Consider the following 22,583-nt stretch of genomic DNA (forward strand, 5'->3'; position numbering starts at 1 on the left):
CTAACCTGGAGGTATACAGGGGCATGTATCCACTTATTTAAAGGGACACTTTCCATGTGGGGGAGCATTTGAAGGGGTAAGCTAAATGAACGTTAATAGTTTTATAGCTGTCTGTCTTCCATAGCCCAGAGAAACATGCCAGAATAGTGGGCCGTCAGTCTGAGTTACTTGAGCTGATAGCTGAAAACGTTCTGGCTGTTGGAAACTGAGGCAGTGGGTTCTGATGGGCAGCCCATGGGCTAGGCTTTGGGTCAGACAGGCCCGGCGGAGTCAGCACAGAGTTGAGCTAATGCCACTAATGTGCTTAACTCGGTCCTGGCAGGGATCTTGGAAAACAGTCCTGCAGAAAATGAGGGTTAACTGCCAGATCATCCGGTGTCCTCATTAGGGTCCATGAAGTCTTCCCCCGACCCCACGCCCCTGCGAGGTTGGAAGTTAGTCTCTCTCCCTAGAAGCTGTTTTCTTCAGTGATCATCTGGCCTAGAGTCTGAACCCCTTGCTCCCTAATTTAAAAGACCGCCATTTATGCAAAGATGTGCAGAGTTTCAAAGTGTTGTTTCCAGAGTCTGCTGCGATGCAGATTTGACTCTGGTGTTAAAGAGTAAGCATTTAAAGATTTGGGAATAACTTCAGTAAATAGAAAACAGAACCGCCTTTGATTCTTTTTTTTTTTCTTTTTTTTTTTCTGAGACAGGGTTCCTCTGTGTAGCATTGGTGCCTTTCCTGGATCTTACTCTGTAGCCCAGGCTGGCCTCGAACTCACAGAGATCCGCCTGGCTCTGCCTCCCGAGTGCTGGGATTAAAGGCGTGCGCCACTGCCGCCCGGCACAGCATTTGATTCTTATTCTGAGCTGTGTTAATGTTTTCACTCAGTTCCTAGGGAAGGAGACTTAAGAAAAAAAATAGTAATCATTAAGTCCTTGTATGGACAACTAGGGCCATGAGTAGAATTAATAAGACCACCACTTCAATACAAAAGCAAAAGAAGGCAGGATGCCCGGGAAAACCTTCCCAGCCCCAGAGGAGCCTATAGGTCTTGAGCCCTGTGAATGGGACCTTAGGAGCCCAGGCCGCTAAACAGCGAAACTTGAGCATGATTGAAATGATAAGCAGTTAAGCCGGCCAGGGGCTGCCACATTGGGTGTTTACAAATGTGCTCATTTGCACATTCTGTCTTTCCTTCAGAGCAGTCCGGATCTCCGTTCCTTTTCCCTTGTGATGCCTGGCTACTTGGTGGAGACTCAACAGCTTACTATCGAGAACAAAATGACACAACAGGCCGGCATATGGCCAGCCCCGGGGTGTCTCAGCTGCGTTCACATGACATTTCTAATGGGAAGGTTTATGAGATGGTGCAGGGCGTGTTGATATGTGGAAACAGGCTGGAGTAAAGAACCAGACAGCCCGAGACTAGAGGCTCCTGCCAGGGCCTTCTAGCAAGCAGCTGGCGCCAAGCCTGGGGTCGGGGACAAGCCAGACAGGGTCGTGTGTGGAAATGTTCTGATTGACCGTGAAATGCCTCTTCGTGTGTGTGGTGAAACTCATCCTCGGTCCAGAGTTGCCTTTGTTAATTGACGTCTTTCTTATATCACTGAAGAGCCCAAGCTACCTTCTTCGCTGAGTCTCTTTCTGGAAAAATGAGACAAATAGACTGTCTTTAGCCGGTTGGGGTTTTCTGCAGAGTGCCTGGAGGCTTTAGTATGGATACATAAATGAGAGCAGGGGGAACAGCAGGCCTGGGGCCTGTTACACAACGGAATGAGTCATGTTTGAAATCCGCCTGCCTCTACTGTGACTGTTAGCGGGGGTTTTAGGTAGCTCCAAATCATGCACATATTTAGACAAAATGAACAGCTGCCGAGGACCCTTTTATGCTCTAACTTAATTATTTTTTTAAGGTAAGTACTTTACTATGAAGAGGTTAAGTAACTTCCTAGCGTGAACCACTGGTAAGGGAGAGATTGAGGATTCGTGTCCAGGCGGTCTGATTCTAGACTCAACCAGCACACATATTTTCAGTCATTAGAAGAAAAAAAACCTGCTTGGGCAAGTGCAGCGAAGGGTGTGGACTTCACGGTAGGCCTCTGTGCTCTGTGCTTGCTGTTGGCCAGCTTGTTACAAAGAGAGTCCCCCACAAGCCGTGGCAAAGAGAGGTCTTGTGTTCCTCCAGCGGACACAAGAAGGGAACCCAAGCCCTTGAATCTGGAGTTAACCAGTTCAAAACGGGAGACAATGTCCACCATCCACTGTCCTTACCGTACTGTTCAGAGTTAGTATATTAACTATCTGTTACATCACTCAAACTCCTGCCAAAGGACAGTACTGTCCCATGATGAGGTGACAGTCTGTTCTATAGTCCTGCAGTGGTTAATCTTGGCTGTCAGATGTGGTGACAGGATTTAGGCTCCTCACTGGGTTGAGCCTACAAGGGTGTCTCTCCAGAAAAATCTGACTGAGCAGGGAAGACCCACCCAGAATGTGGCAGTGGCACAGTCCCATGTGGTGACGGTATCCAGCTGATTAAAATGAGAAAGGACAGGCCAGCTCTATCTCTTTCTGCTTCCTGACCGTAGGTGCGGTCGCTGCCTACCGTCCACCACTGTGACTTCTTCACCTTGATGGACTGTCCCCGCTCCGTTACGTAGCCTTTATCAAAAATTTGATACAGCAATGAGGCAAGGAACAAATGCAAGGCCACCAGTTAGGAACAGGTCACTAGCACCAGCCACTGTGTCTGACAGGGCATGCTGTTGGCATACTGGCATACCACCATAATGCGCGTGTGGTTTGCTTCATGGGTCTGAAAATCAGGTGCCGTGCTGACTTGCCACACAGGTCTGGCCATCTCAAGAGGACGTTACCCTAGATGTGTCTGAAGGTTGGATCCCAGGGAGAAATCGGGGGTGGGGGGGGTGGTCTGTTCGCGTCTTCCTCGGATGGCCTCAGAGATTATCCACAGTTGCTGGGCATTAACTTGGACATCAGTGAAGTAATCCACAGAAATAGCCCGGGGCCCATCAGGCGTGGATAAATCAGCAATGTTGGTTTGCGTGACATCTTTTGCCTTCTCCTTTGCACACAGGCGTGGAAAGGAGACGCATCTATGACATCGTGAACGTGCTGGAGTCGCTGCATCTGGTCAGCCGGGTGGCCAAGAATCAGTACGGTTGGCACGGTCGGCACAGCCTGCCTAAAACCCTGAGGACGCTCCAGAGACTGGGAGAGGAGCAGAAATACGAAGAGCAGATGGCCTGCCTCCAGCAGAAGGAGCTGGACTTGGTGGATTATCGCTTTGGAGAACGCAGGAAAGACAGCTCCCCGGATCCCCAAGATCAGCACCTACTCGATTTTGCTGAATCCGACTACCCTTCCTGTGAGTTCATTTATAAACTTCCCAAGAGTGACAAAAAGGGAGTGGTCGCCTCTTAGGAAACTGACCACTAAGATGGGAAGTGCCCGTTTGTGAGCCCTGGGGGGAGACGTGCTCTCACTCTGTCTACGGAAGGAAGGCGGAGGGGCTCCCAGCCCAGCCGCCCACGCCACCCACCTTACATGTGGCAGTCCTCCTTCCGGTCAGAATGTGTGAGCCCTAGAGACCGACAGCCACGTACTGTTTGCCTTTGAGACTCACTTTATCTTCTCAAAGCGTTTTATTCGATTTCTTCTTAGAGTGAATTGCTGAGAAAAACAGCCCCAGTAGCTGAGTCTGTTAAGAAAGACAGACAACCCCGCCTTCCCCTTGGTGCCGTTTAAGTTTATTAGTTTTTTTTTAATTTTATGTCGTCCTTGTTCTTCCTGCACCCCAACTTCTGTGTCTCTTCTTGCTGTAAACATCGCGAGACCCATGAATCCCATGTCCCCCCCTGTTGTGAGGATGTCACAACCAGGCATCACTGACATGCTGCCTTGCATTATTGGACGCTGAAGGAAGGGTAGATGGTGTTCCTTAGATCCACAGCTTCAAGCCTTTTAGCTCTGCCCCATGAGGAAGTACTTGTATAACCAGAGGAGACGATTGTCTATCAGGATTCTCTACCTGCCATCCACAGGACCACAGGGGTAACCAGTGTCCCGTTTGTGTAAAGGCAGGTACCAACTCTGTTAGGGTACCCTCTAGACATGGTGATAACAGAGAAAAAAAATGGGTTTCTTGCGCTGGGAAGATAGCTGAGGAAGGACCTGAATTCAGATCCCCGCTACCCAAGTACAGTCAGGCACAGTGGCGTGTGCTTATGACCTTAGCACTGGGGAGACGGGGGTAATAGGATCCCTGGGGCTCACTGGCCAGTCAGTCTAGCGGAATCGCTGAGCTCCACGTCCTGTGGGAGACCCCTGTCTCAACAAATGAGTTGAAGAAGCATGACGTGTCCACCTCGGCTCCACACGCATGCACAAATACCCGCCCCATAAGCACACGTACGGCCATACACATGGACGTGTATGACTCATACATGGAGTTCTTACTTTTAAGAGAACTAAAAACAACTCCTGATCCCTACCCCTCTCCTTTTATCTGTCTGCATTAATCTTTTCAAAGAGTCGCTTAAGGAGTAAACTGCCATATGGCTTCTATTATGTGATATAAGTATGAAGTGTTAAGAGCAGTTGGAAAATCACAGTGATTTTACAAGAAGCAGGAAGATCTTCTGATTTCCTTACAGGCTTGTTTTTGTGATGTGTTTCCAGTCGGCTTCTGCCTATCACCAGGGATGGTCCTCCCATACGCTGGTGGAGTGAGGTAGCTCTGGAAAATGGGTAGCAAAGTCTTTCTTGTGGTAAATCCGCATTTTGATGACTTTTATTTTCTTTCCCCTTTTAAAAAGCATCTGCAAATAGCCGGAAAGATAAATCTCTAAGAATTATGAGCCAGAAGTTTGTCATGCTGTTCCTCGTCTCCAAAACCAAGATTGTTACCCTGGACGTGGCTGCCAAAATCCTCATAGAAGAGAGCCAAGACACCCCGGACCACAGTAAATTCAAAAGTAAGAGTTTTCGCCTAATCCATGTGTCAGCACAGAAGGGGAGGCTTGCTGACGCCACTTCTTGCCTCGGAAATACATATATCCAGAGAGGGTTTTTATTGATGATGGTGGTTTTGGAGAAATGTATTCCTTGTGCTCATAAAAGCCCTCCGTGCTATAAGCGGTCCATCAGCTAATAGAACCCCCCACACACCAAATCCACGTCAGAAGCCTTTTCCTCCCCTGTCACAGTGGACAGGGCGAGGCAGAATGCTCCCCGAGAGCCCAGGCCCGGGAGGGTGTGATATCTATCGGTTTGCATTTCTCTTTGGTGATACTACATCCGAGACAGAATGCCTGAGTCTTCTCTCCCCTTCTCTCCCCACCCCCCGCCCCTGCCTACTTCCCTGAAGGGTGGAGATGAAAGTTTTCTACAGGTAAGCACAGGAATGGCCAGGGTTGGGGCCGGGGTGGGGGGGCAGGGCTGCTCGGAAGGGAGAGAGTCTCCGGGTGTTACACCCTGGCATCTTCCTATTCCTTTGAGCTGTGCTGCAGGGTCTGTGCCCTTGTAAGGAACCACAAGCTCATCATTCTCGAGTTGCATTTTGTTTTTTGGGGTTTTTGTTTGTTTGTTTGTTTGTTTGTTTGTTTGTTTGTTTTTGCTGGAGTAATAGCCGCACTCTGGGTGAAATGGTTAAGTCCCATCCCCAGCAGTGACCCTGACATCCAGTGGACGTCTGACCCCTTCTTCAGTCCTTGAATAAAAAAGCAGGCAGGCCATCTTGTCCTGTTTTTTTAACACGCCATCCGAGTTCCCCTCCCTTTCAGACATGCATTTTTCCAAAGTTTCTCCAAAGTGCTTTTCCGATGCATGCCACACCGGTCACGCTGCTCTGCCTTGTCCAGGGTTCCGGGTGAGCGGATGCTCTTTTTCAAAACTGCGCCTCAAGACCTTGAATCTTCATCGTCCTGTGGACCAGGAGTTTGGCATCACAGGGACCCTAGGGGATCCCTGTCATTTTTTACAGGCCAGCTGCCTATGAGGCAGGTGCCACCACCTCTTGCTGGGAGACACGAAGGGCACACTTTGGTTGGCCACATACCAGGGTCATATTCACTAAGCCTTTGATCACAACCTGTCTTCCCCGGTATTTTTGCCATCGTGGAGCTCGGTTCCCATCAGCAGAGGGCTCTTACACAAGATGTGAAGTTGTAGGAGGGGAAGGACACATTGCCTTCCCCCTAATACTTGTGTGTCTGCTGATGCTTCGGGTACACAGATCTCCAGTGAGACCGTGACAGGGCCATCAGCCTCACACCCCCCTGTCCTCTGGAGGTTTATGTGGTAGCCAAGGAATGTACCCTGTCCTGTAAACTAAAATGCAATGGCACGACCCATGGCATGACCACGGCTGTGTTTTACATCTTCAGCAAAGGTACGGCGGCTCTATGACATAGCCAATGTTCTGACCAGCTTGGCTCTGATAAAGAAAGTACACGTCACGGAAGAGCGAGGCCGGAAGCCAGCCTTCAAATGGATCGGGCCCGTGGACTTCAGCGCCATCGGTAAGGAGAGACAACTTTGCCGAGGGCCTGCTGTAGAATTGCCCTAGTTATGAATCTAGCCAGCAAAATTGACCTTTTCCCATTCTCTTGGAACAATGATGACTCTCCAGAAAACAGAGGTGCCAGTTGCCCTATGCACATCGGGAAGGAAAATTCTAGAAGACTGTGGATTTGCATAACTGTAGAAGTAGACTTATTTGTGAATTTATATTTTACTCTGGAACTTTTTTCTGAAAAGTTTAGGATTGAAAATTTAAAGTGACGCTTCTGAACTTGGGTTGTTTCAACATGAGCAAAATAAACTCTTGTTTTTTTCAGGGAACTCCCACATGACATTTAAAAACTACAATCAGGTACTCACAAAGCTGCTAAGCATGACATGCATGAGGTAGCTTCTCAATCTCGTGGGGACATGTCAAATACCTTGTATGTCATTTAGATAAAAGGTTAAACATACCATGATTTTGCTAAACCATAATCAAAGGGTGTAGTTAGAGTTTTCCTGCCTGGCCCAGTCAGGACAAATCTCTCTTACCCGCCAGTCCCACAGTCGCTCAGACCCAACCAAGAAAGCACACAGAACTTATATTGCTTATAAACTGTATGGCCGTGGCAGGCTTCTTGTTATCTACTTCTCCTATCTTAAATTAACCCACTTCTGTTAATCTATACTTTGCCACATGGCGTGTGGCTTACCAGTGTCTTTACATGTTGCTTCTCATGGTGGCAGCTGGCGGTGTCTCTCCCCAGCCTTCTACTTCCCAGAATTCTCTTTTCTGTTGTCCCGCTTGTACTTCCTGCCTGGCTACTGGCCAATCAGCATTTTATTTATACAGAGTGGCATCCACAGCAAAAGGGATCACCTTGCGCTTATTTCTCGGTTACCACACGTGCGGTCAGAGACGGGGTCTCCTGTGCAAGGGACTTGACATGCAGCCGAGCTGCCTGAGCGCCAGCCATTAAAATAATTTTTAAATTACCCTTCGGTGTTGGTGTAGTGGCACAAATTATGAAAGATATGGCTCTCTGCCTCCCTGGTAACATACTGTGATCTAGATTAAAAACCCCTTCAAATCAAATGTAACCACTTCAACCCCGCAAGTGTTTACTGAGTGTAGACTGCAGGCCATTTACTATACTTTATGCCAGGAGAGAGTTAAGCTGGGGGGGGGGGGGGCAGCCCCTGCCTACATGAAATAAAAGACTTCATGGGGTTTGGTTTGGTTTGGTTTTTGTTTTTTGGATTTTTGTTTTGTTTTGTTTTGCTTTGTTTGGGTTGGGTTTTTTTGGTTGTTTTTTTGCTTCTATTCCTTTGGCTTCTCTTCACCTGTGAAACCTTTTCGTCAGCATTAAAAATAGTCATGCCTTGCTTAGTGATAGGAATGCATTCTGAGATATGTGCCATTAAGATTTAGTTCATCGTTATGTGACTGTGACAGAGTCTTCCTACACAAAGACAACCAGAAGGTCACTTGATAATAGAACTGTAGGGCAGCAGTGTTACATAATTGCTATGCCTGACCCAAGCATCCTTCTGTGACATATGAATACGTTGTCTTGGGCTTCGATATCTGGTTCAAGGACCATCCCCATGATGTTTTCCCTGGCCACTTAAAGAATGTCTCCTCTGGGCAGCTGCAATTTGGAAACTGGTATCATGGGATGATAACCCTTGCCCTGCACATCCAAGGGCAGATCTGTCTTTTGCATTGCTCACTGTCATTGGCTAATGGCCTGTCAGCGGTGTAAAATTAGCACTGGTTTGGAAGTTAGAAAGTAATCAAGTTCTAGACAGGATGGTACTGGCTCTGTAGGAATTCAGATGATACAAGTTAAGACCTGGTGGATTCAGTTTCGGAATATTTGAATAATTATAATTATTCAGAATAAATAGCGCATTTAGGAATAAATCTAGTCCATGTCTAGGAGATTAGCCATCCTGGTTGAAGTGGAGACTGTAGGGTAGAAAATGAGGTAAAATATAATAAGCTGGGCTAGAGAGATGGCTCAGGGGTTAAGAGCACCGTCTGCTCTTCCAGAGGTCCCGAGTTCAATTCCCAGCAACCACATAGTGGCTCACAAGCATCTGTAATGAGATCTGGTGCCCTCTTCTGTATACATAATAAATAAATAAATCTTTAAATATATATATGTAAAATAAGCTGGGAGCACACTTTTGGACGGCCTCTAAAGTTGAGCCAAGAAATTCAGACTGGCTCTAACAGGTAACTAGGAGCCTCTAAACGTAGAGATTACAGGAGAAGAGTGACTCCAGGATGGCGGGGCCATTGAACTTGTCCATCAGCAGAGACTCAGGCTTCTGTTAAGAAGCCAAGGAGTTCAGATTCGTGGACAGCCTAGCCTGTGAGATCACAGCTGCTAGAACTCTGTTCCAGTGCAGGAAGGAGGACTTGGAGTCAGGTCAGGAATTGTAAATTAAGCGTTCTCTACCTGTCAGCAACCTATATTATTTCTTCCTTACTCTCCAGGTCAGATGTTGTCAATGTTGTCATCAATGCAGGGGCCGTATTTGGAACATCTTCAATTTGCTCTTGGCCCCTTAAGGGTCTCGCATTTCAGCTTCTTAACTGTCTCCCTCTTCTTTCTCAACGGCACAGCAGCTGATTATATGCAGGCGTTTTCTTTTTAATTTTATTGGCGTATCGCTGGGAAGCAATAAATAGTGCAGTTGCAACTTGATGAGTTTTGTAGACGTAACCTGGGTTGAATAATCACTGTAGTGCGGATAACTTCTTCCTAAGTGTCCAGTCCTTCATTTCCTCCCTGCTGGCTCATCCATCCCTAGATGACTGTCACCTCTGCGTCTGCCAGTCTAGATCTGTGTGCGTAATTCCAGAACTAGAAGTGAATTATAAAAGGTTGACTTTCATTATTCGCGGATCCCATATTTGTGAATCCGAGCACCCTCTAGAAATTATTTATTTATAACTCTAAAATGAGTACTCTCGGGTTTTTAGTCATTTGCATACGTGGAAAACAGCGACAACAGAAAGAAAGAGGAAAATTGAGTCTCCCCGGCGGACGCGTTCCTGGATGTGGCTTCTGGTCTCAGTTCCACCGTCTGTGGTGTCTTGTGTTTACACATCTCTACTTCCCGTTAGTGATTTTATAAAGGTGCAGGTTGAAATGCACAGCATATGTGGCCACTCTCCAAATCAACCCTAAATCAAGGGAGCATGACCAGAAGGACCCAGCAGTCCCCACGCATGCCACAGGCACCTGAAACGTGTTGGTAGAAAAGGCAGCAGCCCTCACGCATCCTAGGAAAGAGCCCGTCCATCTTGGAATTCAGTTCACCTAGCCAGGAAACTTCCCAGGTGGTTCGGGCAGCTCAGCCTTGTGAACCAGCCTGGTAGCCCTCATCACAGAAAATTCCTGGGCAACCCACCCTGAGTAGCTCAGTTTAGTGGGCTCTGCAAAACAGGTGTCTCTACCTTCTTGCTGAATCCAGAATCACCGGACATCTGGGTCAGCCCCCCCCCCCCCACTAGCTACAGGAAGCAACCCAGCAACCAGCTAGTGGCCCTCAGTGTCACAGTCCCATTAAGCCTCTGGGAAGCTTGACCTACCTACAGACCCCTCACCTCCCGGAAAGAGTAGCCCACTCCTCCATGACTTTAAAAGCAGCCGCCCAACCTTCCCTAAGTTGGCCCAATCCATTGAGACTTCTGGAAAACAGTTCTTTGGCCCCCCTCTGGCCCCAAGTAGCAAATGAACAAACTCTATTCTAAGTTTCCTCCCGAAGAATCTCTAAGAAGCAGACAGGACCCCACCTACCCATGTTCAGGCCAGGAGACAACGAGACAGCTGGCCCTGAGCAGATTGGTTTCCAGAAGGCCTGTGAATTCACCCATACAGCCCTCAGGCTTTCACACGAGCACTGGTGCAGTGCTCAGATACCAACAGGCATGTTTTTCCTGAGTGTGACGCTCTACACCCATCGGGACTCATGGGGACAACATTACCTCGACAACGGAACAGATGAGCACCCTGCATCCAGACATACACTGCAGAGCGGCCAACACACAAGCTTCCTAGCTGGCAGTATGTTCTCACGTGCTCCTCGTCAAGAGCCTCTGAGACGCCCACCTATGTCGCAGATGTTGATTACAACTGAAGAAGTTGCATGACCACCGCACTAAAACATCGACGTTGAACCTAAGCCAAGCAGCCTGTCCATACACCGCCACTGGACGTATTGCCAGGACATCCAAGTCAACACACAAGAAGCATGTTTAAAAATGTAATGGAGCCGGACAGTGGTGGCGCACGCCTTTAATCCCAGCACTCCAGAGGCAGAGCCAGGCGGATCTCTGTGAGTTCGAGGCCAGCCTGGGATACCAAGTGAGTTCCAGGAAAGATGCAAAGCTACACAGAGAAACCCTGTCTCAAAACAAAAAAACAAAATGCAATGGAACCAAAATTTCTAATTCCAACAACGGACTCCAAAGAAAAGGAACTGATGGAATTCAAAAGTATAACTGCAAGAAATTTAATCATATATGAAAGTTTATAGATGATTCAGTGGAATTAGGAAGCTAGATGATGTGTGAATAAGAAACTTAGCAGGTGTTGGAGATCAAGTGAAAACCAACTGATTAAAAAAAAAAAGTCAAGAGGCTCAGCAGCAGAATACATTACACAGAAAGAATTCTGAACTTGACATTCTTTGAACAGAACAGGTTAAAAACAAAGGAAAAAGAAGAAGAAAAACTTAACGCCTCTGAAACGTACTCAGCCATAAGTAAGCAAGCATTGTTATGATGGTATTCTGGAAAGAGAGGGACAAGAAAACATTGGTCTGCAGGTCTTGGGAACGATACAGAAATCTAGTCTCAAGAAGTACTCGGGCACACACACACACACACACACACACACACACACACACACACACAGTCTAAGAGACCAGCCAACAGAAACACCTCGCTGAGGCATGTCCTTATCAAACTCAAAAGCGCAAGACCCAAGTCTCCCGTGGCATTTCCTTTGCTCCAGCAGACCCCTCAACCAGAGCCAAATACCAGGAGAGGATGAGATGGGATATTCAGAATACCAAAAGAGAAATGGATGGATGGCTCAGTGAGTGGTTAAGAGTACTGGCTGCACCACTGTGAAAACCATTTAGGATACCAACACCTCCATAACTAGCCCCTCAATCACCTTTAACTCCAGCTCGAAGGGATTCGTATGTTTCTGGCGCCTGCTCACAGGTGTACTCACCTACACAGATGTAGATGACTAACCACATATATGATTTGTTTATCCTAAAAGGAAAAGAAATGTTAATTCTACATTTAAAAAAGAAGAAGAAAAAGTCTATTTCTAGGAAAGTAATCCTTGAGAAATGAGGCAGAAATTTTTCTAAGACAAGCAAAAACTGATTCAGTTTATCCCCACCAGACCAGCTTTATAGACTTGTAAGAAATTCCTCAGGCTAGTGAGGTGGCTCAGCAGGTTAAGGCACTTGCTGCCAAGCCTTGCTGACAATTTGTGTCTGAGCCCCAGAACCCAGAGAACCCAAAGCAGAAAGAGTAACCAACTCCCTCAAGCAGTACTCTGACCTCCACACACATTCTGTGCATGAGCGTGCACACACACACACACACACACACACACTGTAACATAAATGCAGTAACTTCTAAATGCCTAGAGTAGTCTTAACACTAGAAGCAGAAGGATGAGTATCATGTGACTATAAAACATACCAGGGGAGCAGTTTCACAAAAGAGAAAGAATTTAACTTTATTGATGTAGAAAACCGAACCTCAAAGATAGAGAGGAAGGTGCTCAGAAAATAATGACCAAAATGATTAGTTTGAATTATTTATGATGATATTTATGATGAATGAACACAGATCCCCATCCCTATACCCACCCTCTCTTCCCCGCCTCAATTAAAAGATGAAGCCTGCTGAATGGATCCGCGGACACAGTGGTAAGCTGTCTACGTAACAAAGGAATAGCAAAAATATACCATGCAGATGGAAATTTAAACCGTATTCTCTTGAACAACCATGGAGTCAATGAAAAGGTCAAAGGGGACATTTAAATTTAAAAATAAATAAATCAACGGAAATTAAATACAACCTGGAAACCTGTCGGATAGAGCGGGAGTGCTAGGAAGTTTGTAGCCATGAAGCACCTAGTAAGCATTTAACAAAAACGAGTTTCAAACAAAGGACTTAATGATTCAAGTGAACTCTAGAAAAGAGCTAACAGTAGCAGAAATTTGAACTAACGTCTTTAATCTTTCACCATTCTTGCTTGGCACAGTGTAGGACAAAGACATAAGTAGGAAAGGAATGAATAGTCAAATTACCAGTTTCCAAACAGCATGACTTTATGTAGAGAAAAACGTAGACACCACACAAAACCTGTTAGAAGCAACAAGGGGATTCAGAGAGATTGCAGGGTACAGGCCAACATACGAACATTAGTTACGTTTGCATACAATAACAAGAAAGAAATCAAGAAATTAATTTTCTTCGCAGCAACATAAAATGCCTTCAAGCAAATTTCAGGCCTTAACAAAAGGATGGAAGTATCCATGACAAAAACTTCCAACCTGGTGAGAGGCATTGAATACATCTCAAACTTTTGTGGACCTGGGTGTGCCTTTAATCCCTGCACTTGGGAGGCTGAGACAGGTGGATCTCTGTGAATTCTAGGCCAGCCTGGTCTACGGAGTGAGTTCAGGAGAGCAGTCAGGACTACATAGAAACCAAAATCAAAATGGGGGGGGAGGGCAGAGAGCTAAAGCAATTCTGAACCAGAAACAGTAAACCAGAAGCATTACAATACTTGATTCCAGAACATTCTACGGAGTAGAGTATCCAAACAAAATGGTAGTGGCAAAGATTCAAACCAAGAAATAAGTCCTCTTTACAGCCAACTAATTTTTGACGAAAGTGACAAGAGCATCCATTGAAGAAAGTCTCTTCCATAAATGGTAACATTTTTGTAAGAAACTGGAGCCCTATCTTACTAGAAAGATAAAATAAAAACACAAGTATACAGTCACTTGAGGACAGGAATCTGGACAAGATTTTTTTTTTTTTTTTTTGATCCAATCTCAAAAGCATAGTCAACAGATCCCATTGGAAAATAAGATCCTGTCAAACTAAAAAGCCAAGGAAGAAACAGTGAAGAAACCACTCCACAGAATGGGAGGAGATCGCTATAAACTCTCTGACAAGGAAGTGATTTCCAAAGCAGAAAACGAATTCAAACAACTCCACAGGAAGGTGGGGGTGGGTAAAAATGGTTACACAAACCGAATGGCCATTTCTTAAGTGAATAAACTCCAAATGCCCACCAAGCAGGAGAACGTGCGCAATGTCCTTGGTCACGTGGGATATGGAAATCCAAATGAATCCACGGGGAAATGTCTCGCTCCAGCTAAATGAGTGTTGATCAAACAGAGGGAACACGCACACTCTGGATACGGAGGAAGGGGAAGCCATACCGTTGCTGGGATTGCAAAGCGGTAGAGCAACTCTGCAGTGTTAGCAACAGTGGGGAAGAGTGTGGAGGTCCCTCAGAAATGAGAGCTGAAGCTACGGTGTGATCTGGTGTGATCTGGCGTCACACTGGGTAGCCAAGGGAGCGGGGAGCGGTGTGTTGGGGGCGGTGTCTGCACTCTGAACGGTTTTTACAGCATCACTCACAATACCAAGATGTGAGATCAACCTAAGTATCTATCCATGAGCAGATGAAGAGAGAAAATGTAGCCTATGTGAACAGAAGGCTAGACCATTTTCCCACTGCCGAGGCCGAGATAGCATCGTTTTTTTAGTACTCTCAATGATGCCCCTGCAGTGACGTTTTCCTCCTCTTGTGCTGGCTTGTGTGAGCTGCAGCAGCCCCACCCCACCCCTCACCCCCACCCCCACAGGGCTTTCCCTGACCTCCAGTAGTGTTCCCCAACTCCTCACACTGCAGCAGTGTGCTCCGGGAAACGCTTTGCACGCCCCCAGCTTTCTGTCTGTCCGTTGTCCCCTCCAGTATTCTGCCTTGGGAACTCAAGCTGCCAGTCTCTGGGAGACTGTCAGGTTCCTGCACCCCACCTAGAAACATCTGGCAGTGATTGAGGACAGCCAAAGCTTGTTTCCTTTCATTTCTACTCTTAAGGGGTGACTGTCTTCCCAGATCTGATGCCTGGCGTCCTAAGAGCCACAAGTGTACACATTTCTGCTCAGTGTTTTATTCGATTCTGGAGAGCGGGCAGATATGGTCCCTGGGACTGGCTTGACCTGTTTTCCCTTCTTTTTGTTTTATACTTCTGACTTTATTTTTAAAAGGACCATATATTGGGCTTTTGCTACAGGAAAGTGAAAGCCATTATTCTTCATTCAGTTTCAAAGTAGCCTTTAGGTCGAAGTGCATTTTTTTATAAGTCTAGGTGGGCTTTTCAGCATGTCAAATCAGATTTATAATTAAAGTCTGTGTGCTTTGAGCTTTTAAGACATAAGCACAAATAAACAAGGCAGGAACGATGCTCCGGCCCATGGGGATGGCTGCCTGAGCTACGAGATTTCCATCTCGACTTTATACTGACACCTTGAAGCATAAATGGTCTTCAGGGCCCACCCTTCCGTTCCTGTCCTCACCGTTCATCAGCACGTCAGCCCTGACGAATGCTGACCTTGTTCCTTTGGTCACGTGATCACCAAGCCTCTGCCTGTGCCAGAAAGAAATAATAGAGCAGAGTAGGAAATTGAGATTCTCCTCTGCATGGCCCTGGGGCTTTGGAGTGAGAGGCTCATCTCGATTCATCTTGAAAGTGAACCTCAGAATACACATGCAGAGCTGAACTTGGGCAGGTTTCCTTTGCTGTCGGGCCCTAACCCAGCATTAAAATGTCGGGCCTGTTCTAATTCGGGTTGAAGAACATCTTGCTCCACTTTGGTTGCAGTTGGGATAATTTTAGACCACATATGGGTTCCTTCTCACTTTATAGTTAGCCATTTTCTTTTTCCAGGACATGGAAAGAAATTGGGGTTTGAGATAGCTCATAAAATTCTTCTGATTGTGTTAGTTTGGTTGGTTTTTTGTTTTTTTTTTTTTATAGTAATAGGGTAACTCCATTTCAATTATAAGTTAAAAGCCGTCTATTATTTATTTTTATTTTGTGTGCATTGGTGTTTTGCCTGCGAGTATGTCTGTGTGAGGGTGTCAGATTCCCCTGGAACTGGAGTTACAGACAGTTGTGAGCTGCCATGCCCGGGGCGGGGGGGAATTGAACCTGAGTTCTCGGGAAGAACAGCCAGTGCTCTTAACCACTGAGCCATCTCTCCAGCCCCTCAAAAACCAGCTCTTAAAATGGTGAAAATCACCCAAGATTGTGGCTGTGTCTCAGCACTGCCGTTGTTCTGTTCTCTCTAGATGAAGAACTGCTGGATGTCTCTGCATCTGTCTTACCGGAATGGAAGAAAGAAACCTACGGCCAGATTCGAGTGTGTGCGAAACAGCGGCTAGCTCGCCACGGTTCCTTCAACACGGTTCAGACATCTGAGAAGATCCAGAGGAGAGTGAGCTCAGAACCCAGCAGCCCACAGGGAGGAAAACAAGGTACCTGCCCGTGCTCAGCCTTCGGAGCCCGTCAGTTGCCATGGCATACTATGCAGTATGGTGACACGCAGGCATTTTCAAATGATCTCTCTAGACCGTGCCATATTTTTTTTTTCAACAGCCAACTTTTCACTTGCCTGAAGTCAAGCAATTATTGGCTGCAAAAGAGATGCTGACTTCACAGAGTGTGAACATAGCCCCATGCCTGAAATCGATCCAGTCAGCCCTGTTCAATTTGGCTTGCTATGCTTGCCTGTGTTGATCTAGCACAGACATTTACGACTTGGGAAACAACACTTGTTTTCGCTCTCTTGCTTATTCTCAATGAGACCCGAAATCATCATTAGTAGCCAGCTTCTGGAAATGGCCCTTTTCGAAACAAAGCCAGAACAGATTTGAAGTAGTCTTCATAACCCCTAAGCTTTGAGGAGCAGTCCCTGCTGTGTGTGTGTCTGTACATGGAAGGCTCTGATGGCATTTGTTAACCTTCATGTTCCCTTTTAGGATCAGCCTATTCCCTAGAAATTGGAAGTCTGGCAGCCATCTACAGACAGAAAGTAGAAGATAATTCACAGTAAGTGGTCTTTAAGAACCCAGGGTCAGGTCGTGATGATGTTCCTGGCGGAGATGGAGAGGTTGATAGATGTAGAGGTCCGCAATGGCTAGCGGACATATTAATGGTTGATAGACTGACTGTGGCCTGTGGACTCTGAGAGCCCAGTCTCTTGCTTAGGGAGGCCGTGGTTGGAAAGAAGTACTTATCTGCAAAACTAGCCCTGGGTAAAGGGGGCCTCCGTGATCTGCGCAGGCAGCAGAAATCCACATCCTCTACTCCCCAGAGGTTAATCTAGTCCAAAACATAAACTGAACACATTCACTATTGAATATTTGGATTTTTTTTTTTTTTTTTATAGAGACGGCCCAAACTTAAAATCTCATTCATCGTGGGGCTTAATTTTTCGTGAGGACTGCCTAAGTATTCTTTATATTAGTACTGAGCAAATTGAAAGAATTAACAAAGTACCAACCCAGTAGGTGACGTTACCTCCTCACCACCCACTTTCTTTGACGTTGAATTCTAAGTAAACTAGACTAAAGCTTTCCTGGCTCAGACTCCCCTCTACCCGTACTCCCTCCTAGTAACCTGGAACCTGGCCTTGGTCAGCGAACCGACCTGTGATGAGGCCCAGCTCCACATTTTTTTTTTTTTAAGATGTATTTATTTATTATGTATACAGTGTTCTGCCTGCACGAGGGTGCCAGATCTCATTACAGATGGTTGTAAGCCACCATGTGGGTGCTGGGAATTGAACTCAGGACCTCTGGAAGGGCGGTCTGTGATCTAAACCACTGAGCCACATCTGATGAGGCCCCAGCTCCACATCTCTAGAACTCCAGCGGGTGGATTAACTCTGAGCTTGGCTTGGTTCTCCTCGTCTGTCAACGGGAATAAGAGTGGCTTATGACTGCAGTATTTTGCCAAAATGTCTGTCAAGGGCAAGTGCTCGACACTCAATAACCGTTAGCTGTGGGCAGAACCAGTGTCAGCCAGCGGTCACCAAAGGGCCCCAGCAGCTCTTCCCACACTGACACCTCATGTCATCCCTCGCCACCCAGCAAGAGTCACTTGGTCTGTCTCTGTGGGACCAGGGCGGACATGTGAACGTCGTAGTCTGAGCCGTCTTGCCTCGCTTCTGACTTGAAAAGCAGAGAATGGGGGCTATGGCAGAGCTCGGTGGGTGACTTGATGGTACTCACCATTCCTTTCTGTTCCAGGGGGGAAGCCTTTGCCAGTAAGAGAGCAACCCCTCCAGCAAGCAGCTTGGACCTAGCCCACCCGGTCTTTTCTGTCGCTCAGACAGATTTGCAGGCTTTCCCCACGCAGAAGGGTCCACACGGACAAGGTGGCGGCCACCTTCCTTCCGCAGCCTCTGATGCGGAGAGCCTGAAGCCGGCTCTGCTGGCCGGCCAGCCCCTGGTGTACGTGCCCTCCTCGCTGTTCATGCTGTGTGGTAGCCTGCAGGAGGGACTGTCCCCAGAGCCGAGAGCCGAGGAGGAGGATGGCGGCTCAGAGGTCCCAGCTGACCTGTCACTGGCACCCTCAGCTCAGAAGCGCCTGTGTGAGGAGAGGAGCCCCCCAGAAGAAGATGAGCCCGCCGTGAAGAGACAAAGTCAGGACTTTGAAGACAGCCCCTTATCCCTAGTTATGCCCAAGGTAAGGGAGTGGAGGTAAATGTGTCTGGTGCCATCTCATCGGTTCCAAGGTTAACGAAGACGGATGCTCTCAGGCAGTAGTCCCCGGACTAGAAGTGTATGTCATGCTGTCCTCATATTTAACGAAGCACTAGACTGGCTTTGCCAGAAAGTCTCAGCATAAAATAATACTTTAAGGGGCCGGAGAGAGGTCCTGAGTTCAATTCCCAGCACCCACATAGTGGCTCACAACCATCTGTAATGAGACCTGGTGCCCTCTTCTGGCCAGCAGTCATACATACAGTATACATAATAAATAAATCTTTAAAAATAATAATACTTTAAGAAGGGTAACTTTTTTATTTTGTTAAAATAAAAAAGTTACCCTTCTTATAAAATGCAAAAAAAAGTATACAGAAGAAAAAAAGCTTGTCTGTTAGTAGAGAGTAGCAATTATTGTTAGAATGTTTTTATCATTAGTAATCATTATTATCATTAGTAATCATTGTTAGCATGTTTGTATATTTCTTCCCAGTGGTTTGTTGTTTGGTTTGGTTTGGTTTTTAATGAACTTTAGGAAAAAAAAAAAAAACAGGTTTGGAATCATGGCAGTCTTCATTTGGGCTCTGGAAACAGTGGATTACCTGAGTCAGGGATGTGAATGTGTCAGGAAGGCCGGGACTGGCCTGGGTCAGCGCTGTGCACTGCCCAGTGGTCCTGGTTGCTTAGCTACCGAGTGAAAAAGAGATCAGCTGTCTGCATTCCCCACGTAATAGCCAAGGAGAAGTTGATGAGGTCTAACCAGTAAGACGGAGAACCAGAGCGGGTCCGCGGTGGGCGGCTGGGCACGCCGCATGGAAATCACTCCATTAATAAGAGCCTTTCCCTTCTCCCCTTCTCTTGCCAAAATGGGCTTTTCTGGTTTGATGGATAGCTCAGCGTTGCAGATTAGAAGTGTAAGGAGCAGGTGGAGTTGATAAGGGAGTGGAATGGGAGATATTACCAGGTAGAGGAGAGGGTAACTGTGTGAAACCACCCAAGAACTAACTTAGTAAAAAGTAAATCAAATTTTTACTTAAAAACTAAAGGAGAAAAAAAAAAAGTGTAAGACTGACATGTCTTAGACAACCAAGGCAGCTCTGGGCCAGCCCACATGTCTTTTTTTTTTCCCCCATTTTTCTTTATTAAGAAATTTTCAGGGTTGGGGATTTAGCTCAGTGGAGTCAGTAGAGCCCAGCACACTGAGCCTAGGCAGGTCCAAGCCCCTTCCCACTGCACCAAGGCTGCGCAAGGCGTCACACCACAGGCACCGGGTTCCCAGAAGCCTGCCCACAGACCCGGAACAGATCCCGATGCCCCTGCCTGGGGGCCTCCCAAACAGTTCGAGCCAAACAAGCGCCTTCCGTAGCCAGAGCAGCCCACGTGTCTTAACAGCCCCTAAATCAGTGGTTCTCAATCTTCCTGATGCCGCGAATCTTTAATAACCCCAACCATAAAATTATTTCCACTGCGACTTCATAACTGTAATTTTGCTGCGGTTACAGGTTGTAAAGTAAATATCGGACACGCGGGTTGCATTGCCATTGTTACAAATTGACCCCCGTGGGGTCGCGACCCACGGATTGAGAACCACTGGCCTGCAAGAGCCACACTAACATTACTTAATGGGTTTCCAACACGGAAGCATCTCCTTCAAAGGCTGAATGCCATGGCATTACTGTAGTCTCTACCATATGTGTACCATAAGCCTACACATACACACCCGTTTCTACACTCTACCTCTAAATAGAATAAAAACAACTGAGCCATTAATCCAAGTGATAACCTGGCTGTTCGCTCATCTGTGTGCTAGATATTTTAAGAGAGCTCTTCCAAAACTGACGACTGGAATTCTGACTTGGCTCCTCTTGGCTTTCTGGTTTGGTTGTGCTTAGAGACCCTCAAATTCCACAGCCCTCGCCTCTCCTGTGTCGACTACGGGAGATGGGAGAGCCACCCCGATGGAAGACGCCTGTGTAAAGGGTCAGCTCCCCGCGGCCATGGAAGACGTTTCCGGCAGGGCTGTGGCAAACTGCTGCTTCCTGGCTTCTGAATGTGGCAACCCACTGAGAAATCCGGACGCTGAGAAGTCTTCAAACGAAAATGGGATCACCAAAGACGCCTCCCTGCCGCAGTATCTCTATGTGCAGTCTCCAGCAGGTAAGGGCTTCCTCCTGGCGTTCACACCAGGCACCAACATCTTGGCCCCAGGACACCTGGCCAGAGGGAGCAGTAAATTGACCTGGTGCTGCACTTGTCTCTCTCCCAGCCTCCATAAATCAAGGGGAGACTCCTGCTCTCTGTCCAACAACTGTAGAGGTAATCAGATACATTTGAAGTGTGTCACACCTTATTTGATGAAGAAACGCCTATTTAAAAGACAGGTTTGTTTGTTTTTAAGATGTATTTGTGTATACACCAGAAGAAGGAGGAATCCGATTCCATCGCATGGTTGTGAGCCACCATGTGGTTGCTGGGAATTGAACTCAGGACCTCTGGCAGAGCAGTCAGGGCTCTTAACCTCTGAGCCATCTCTCCAGCCCCAAGTTTATGTTTTGATTCACGCAGATCTGGTGCTGGTTCAGAATCGTAGTATGAGTGTGTCGGTGACGGTGCACAGCTAGCTAGCGTTCTGATTTCCAGTGTCGAGAAGGACCCACTATGTCGTCGTGATTGCCAATACGAGGACTTGGCATCTAACACCAGTTATTATTGCCTATGTCGATTTAAAACAAGTACTCAGATATCCTCTTTGATACAAGACTAGTAAGAGCCCTACTTCTAAATTTGAACTGGATGTAAGAAGTCTTAAGGTACCTAGAGTGAGTGCCAGCACTTACTGAGACCCAGTAGATCCGGTTGCTCTTTTGAATAAACTGAATTAGAGTGAAAAGCTATTAAGGTGTGCCCTAGGTACATACAGTTGTTCTTGGTACAAAGATAATGTATCAGTTACTTCTCTGTGTTAGAAGGCAACACTGGAGAACAAGTTTAAGCAGGGGGGTTTATTTTGGCTCCTGGTTTGGGAAGGCATGGCCAAAGAAACACAAGATGGCCTGTTATATGGTGTCTGCAGTCAAGACCCAGACAGGTGCTCCCTTCGGCAGCATATATACTAAAATTGTAATGATGCAGAGGTGATTGGCACGGCCTCTGTGCAAGGATGACATGCAAATTTGTGAAGAATTCCATATTTTAAAAAAAGGAAGACCCAGAGAGGGTTGAATGCTGCTGCTCACTAGCTTTCCACCTTTTATTCAGTCCAGGGCCCTGGCCAATGGACTGGTGATGCCCACGTTTAGGGAACATTTTCCCTCCTCAGATAAACCTCCCTGGCAACAGCCTCACAGACACACTCAGGCATGCATGTCTCCTAGATGATTCCCGATTCCATCGAGTAGATAATGAAGATTAGACACCCAATTTCTGAAGTGGCTTCCGTCCAGTTCCTTGGCTGGCTGACGTCTGGTCTGGCGGGCAGAGGAGATGGGTGCCTCTCACCCACCATCTGTCATGGATGGCCTCATCTTGGCTTGTGACTCTGGGACAGCCCAGGGTTGAGGACACTTTAATGAGTAAGCACAGACTCAGCTGCTGCAGAACTGAAATTATAGTGCAATATGGGATTTTTTTATTGTTGTTTCTTTGGCTTTTTTTCTATTTCTGAACCATGACCATTATTAGACAATCGAGGGGAACGTGTGGACTCCTCAAAATGTTTACAAAGCAAACAACTGAGTAAATCGACTTATAAAGAAATAATTCCAGTAAGAGTAAAGTAGAAGGTAATTTTTTTAGTTATTTACGCTAATAAGAAGACCCAGCAGCAGCTGGGCAGTGGTGGTGCACTTGGGAGGCAGAGGCAGGCGGATCTCCGAATTGGAGGCCAGCCTGGTCTACAGAGCAAGTTCCAGGACAGCCAGGGCTACACAGAGAAACAAGAGACCCAGTAGCGAGTCCAAACACCCCGTACTTTCAAAGCTGTGATGAGTTAAGCCTGGTGGTAAGACCCTCAATCTATAGTCACAGAACCTAGCTGTATGGGTTACGAGCAGAGGATAGCCTCTCTCTTCAGGCACCACCCACGTTTTTTGTTTTGTCTTAGCCAATCTCTTTTTGACTAGAACTCACCAATGGGCTATGCTGGTTATCCACTGGAACCCTGCCCGCCCCCACACCCACTACCACCTCCCTGGCTTGGGAAGAGGGGTCTTGTTTATTTGTTTACAGAGC

At 46.8% G+C, this 22,583-nt stretch overlaps 1 protein-coding gene and 1 non-coding gene across 2 annotated transcripts in view; both read left to right on the forward strand.

Moving 5' to 3' along the window:
* E2f7 (E2F transcription factor 7) overlaps positions 1-22,583 on the forward strand; it is a 39,855-nt gene that overhangs the window by 14,721 nt on the left and 2,551 nt on the right. The window contains exons 4-10 of the mRNA XM_036169483.1: positions 3,083-3,373; positions 4,824-4,982; positions 6,393-6,527; positions 15,933-16,118; positions 16,623-16,692; positions 17,895-18,333; positions 20,246-20,510. Of these exons, the coding sequence (XP_036025376.1) occupies positions 3,083-3,373; positions 4,824-4,982; positions 6,393-6,527; positions 15,933-16,118; positions 16,623-16,692; positions 17,895-18,333; positions 20,246-20,510 (1,545 nt within the window). The remainder of the gene's footprint in view (positions 1-3,082; positions 3,374-4,823; positions 4,983-6,392; positions 6,528-15,932; positions 16,119-16,622; positions 16,693-17,894; positions 18,334-20,245; positions 20,511-22,583) is intronic.
* LOC118571287 lies at positions 21,442-21,548 on the forward strand. The gene has a single exon (XR_004943325.1). It is a non-coding gene; the product is annotated as a U6 spliceosomal RNA (small nuclear RNA).

The sequence above is a fragment of the Onychomys torridus genome, chromosome 20 (assembly GCF_903995425.1).
Source record: "Onychomys torridus chromosome 20, mOncTor1.1, whole genome shotgun sequence".
NCBI classification, from domain to species: Eukaryota; Metazoa; Chordata; class Mammalia; order Rodentia; family Cricetidae; genus Onychomys; species Onychomys torridus.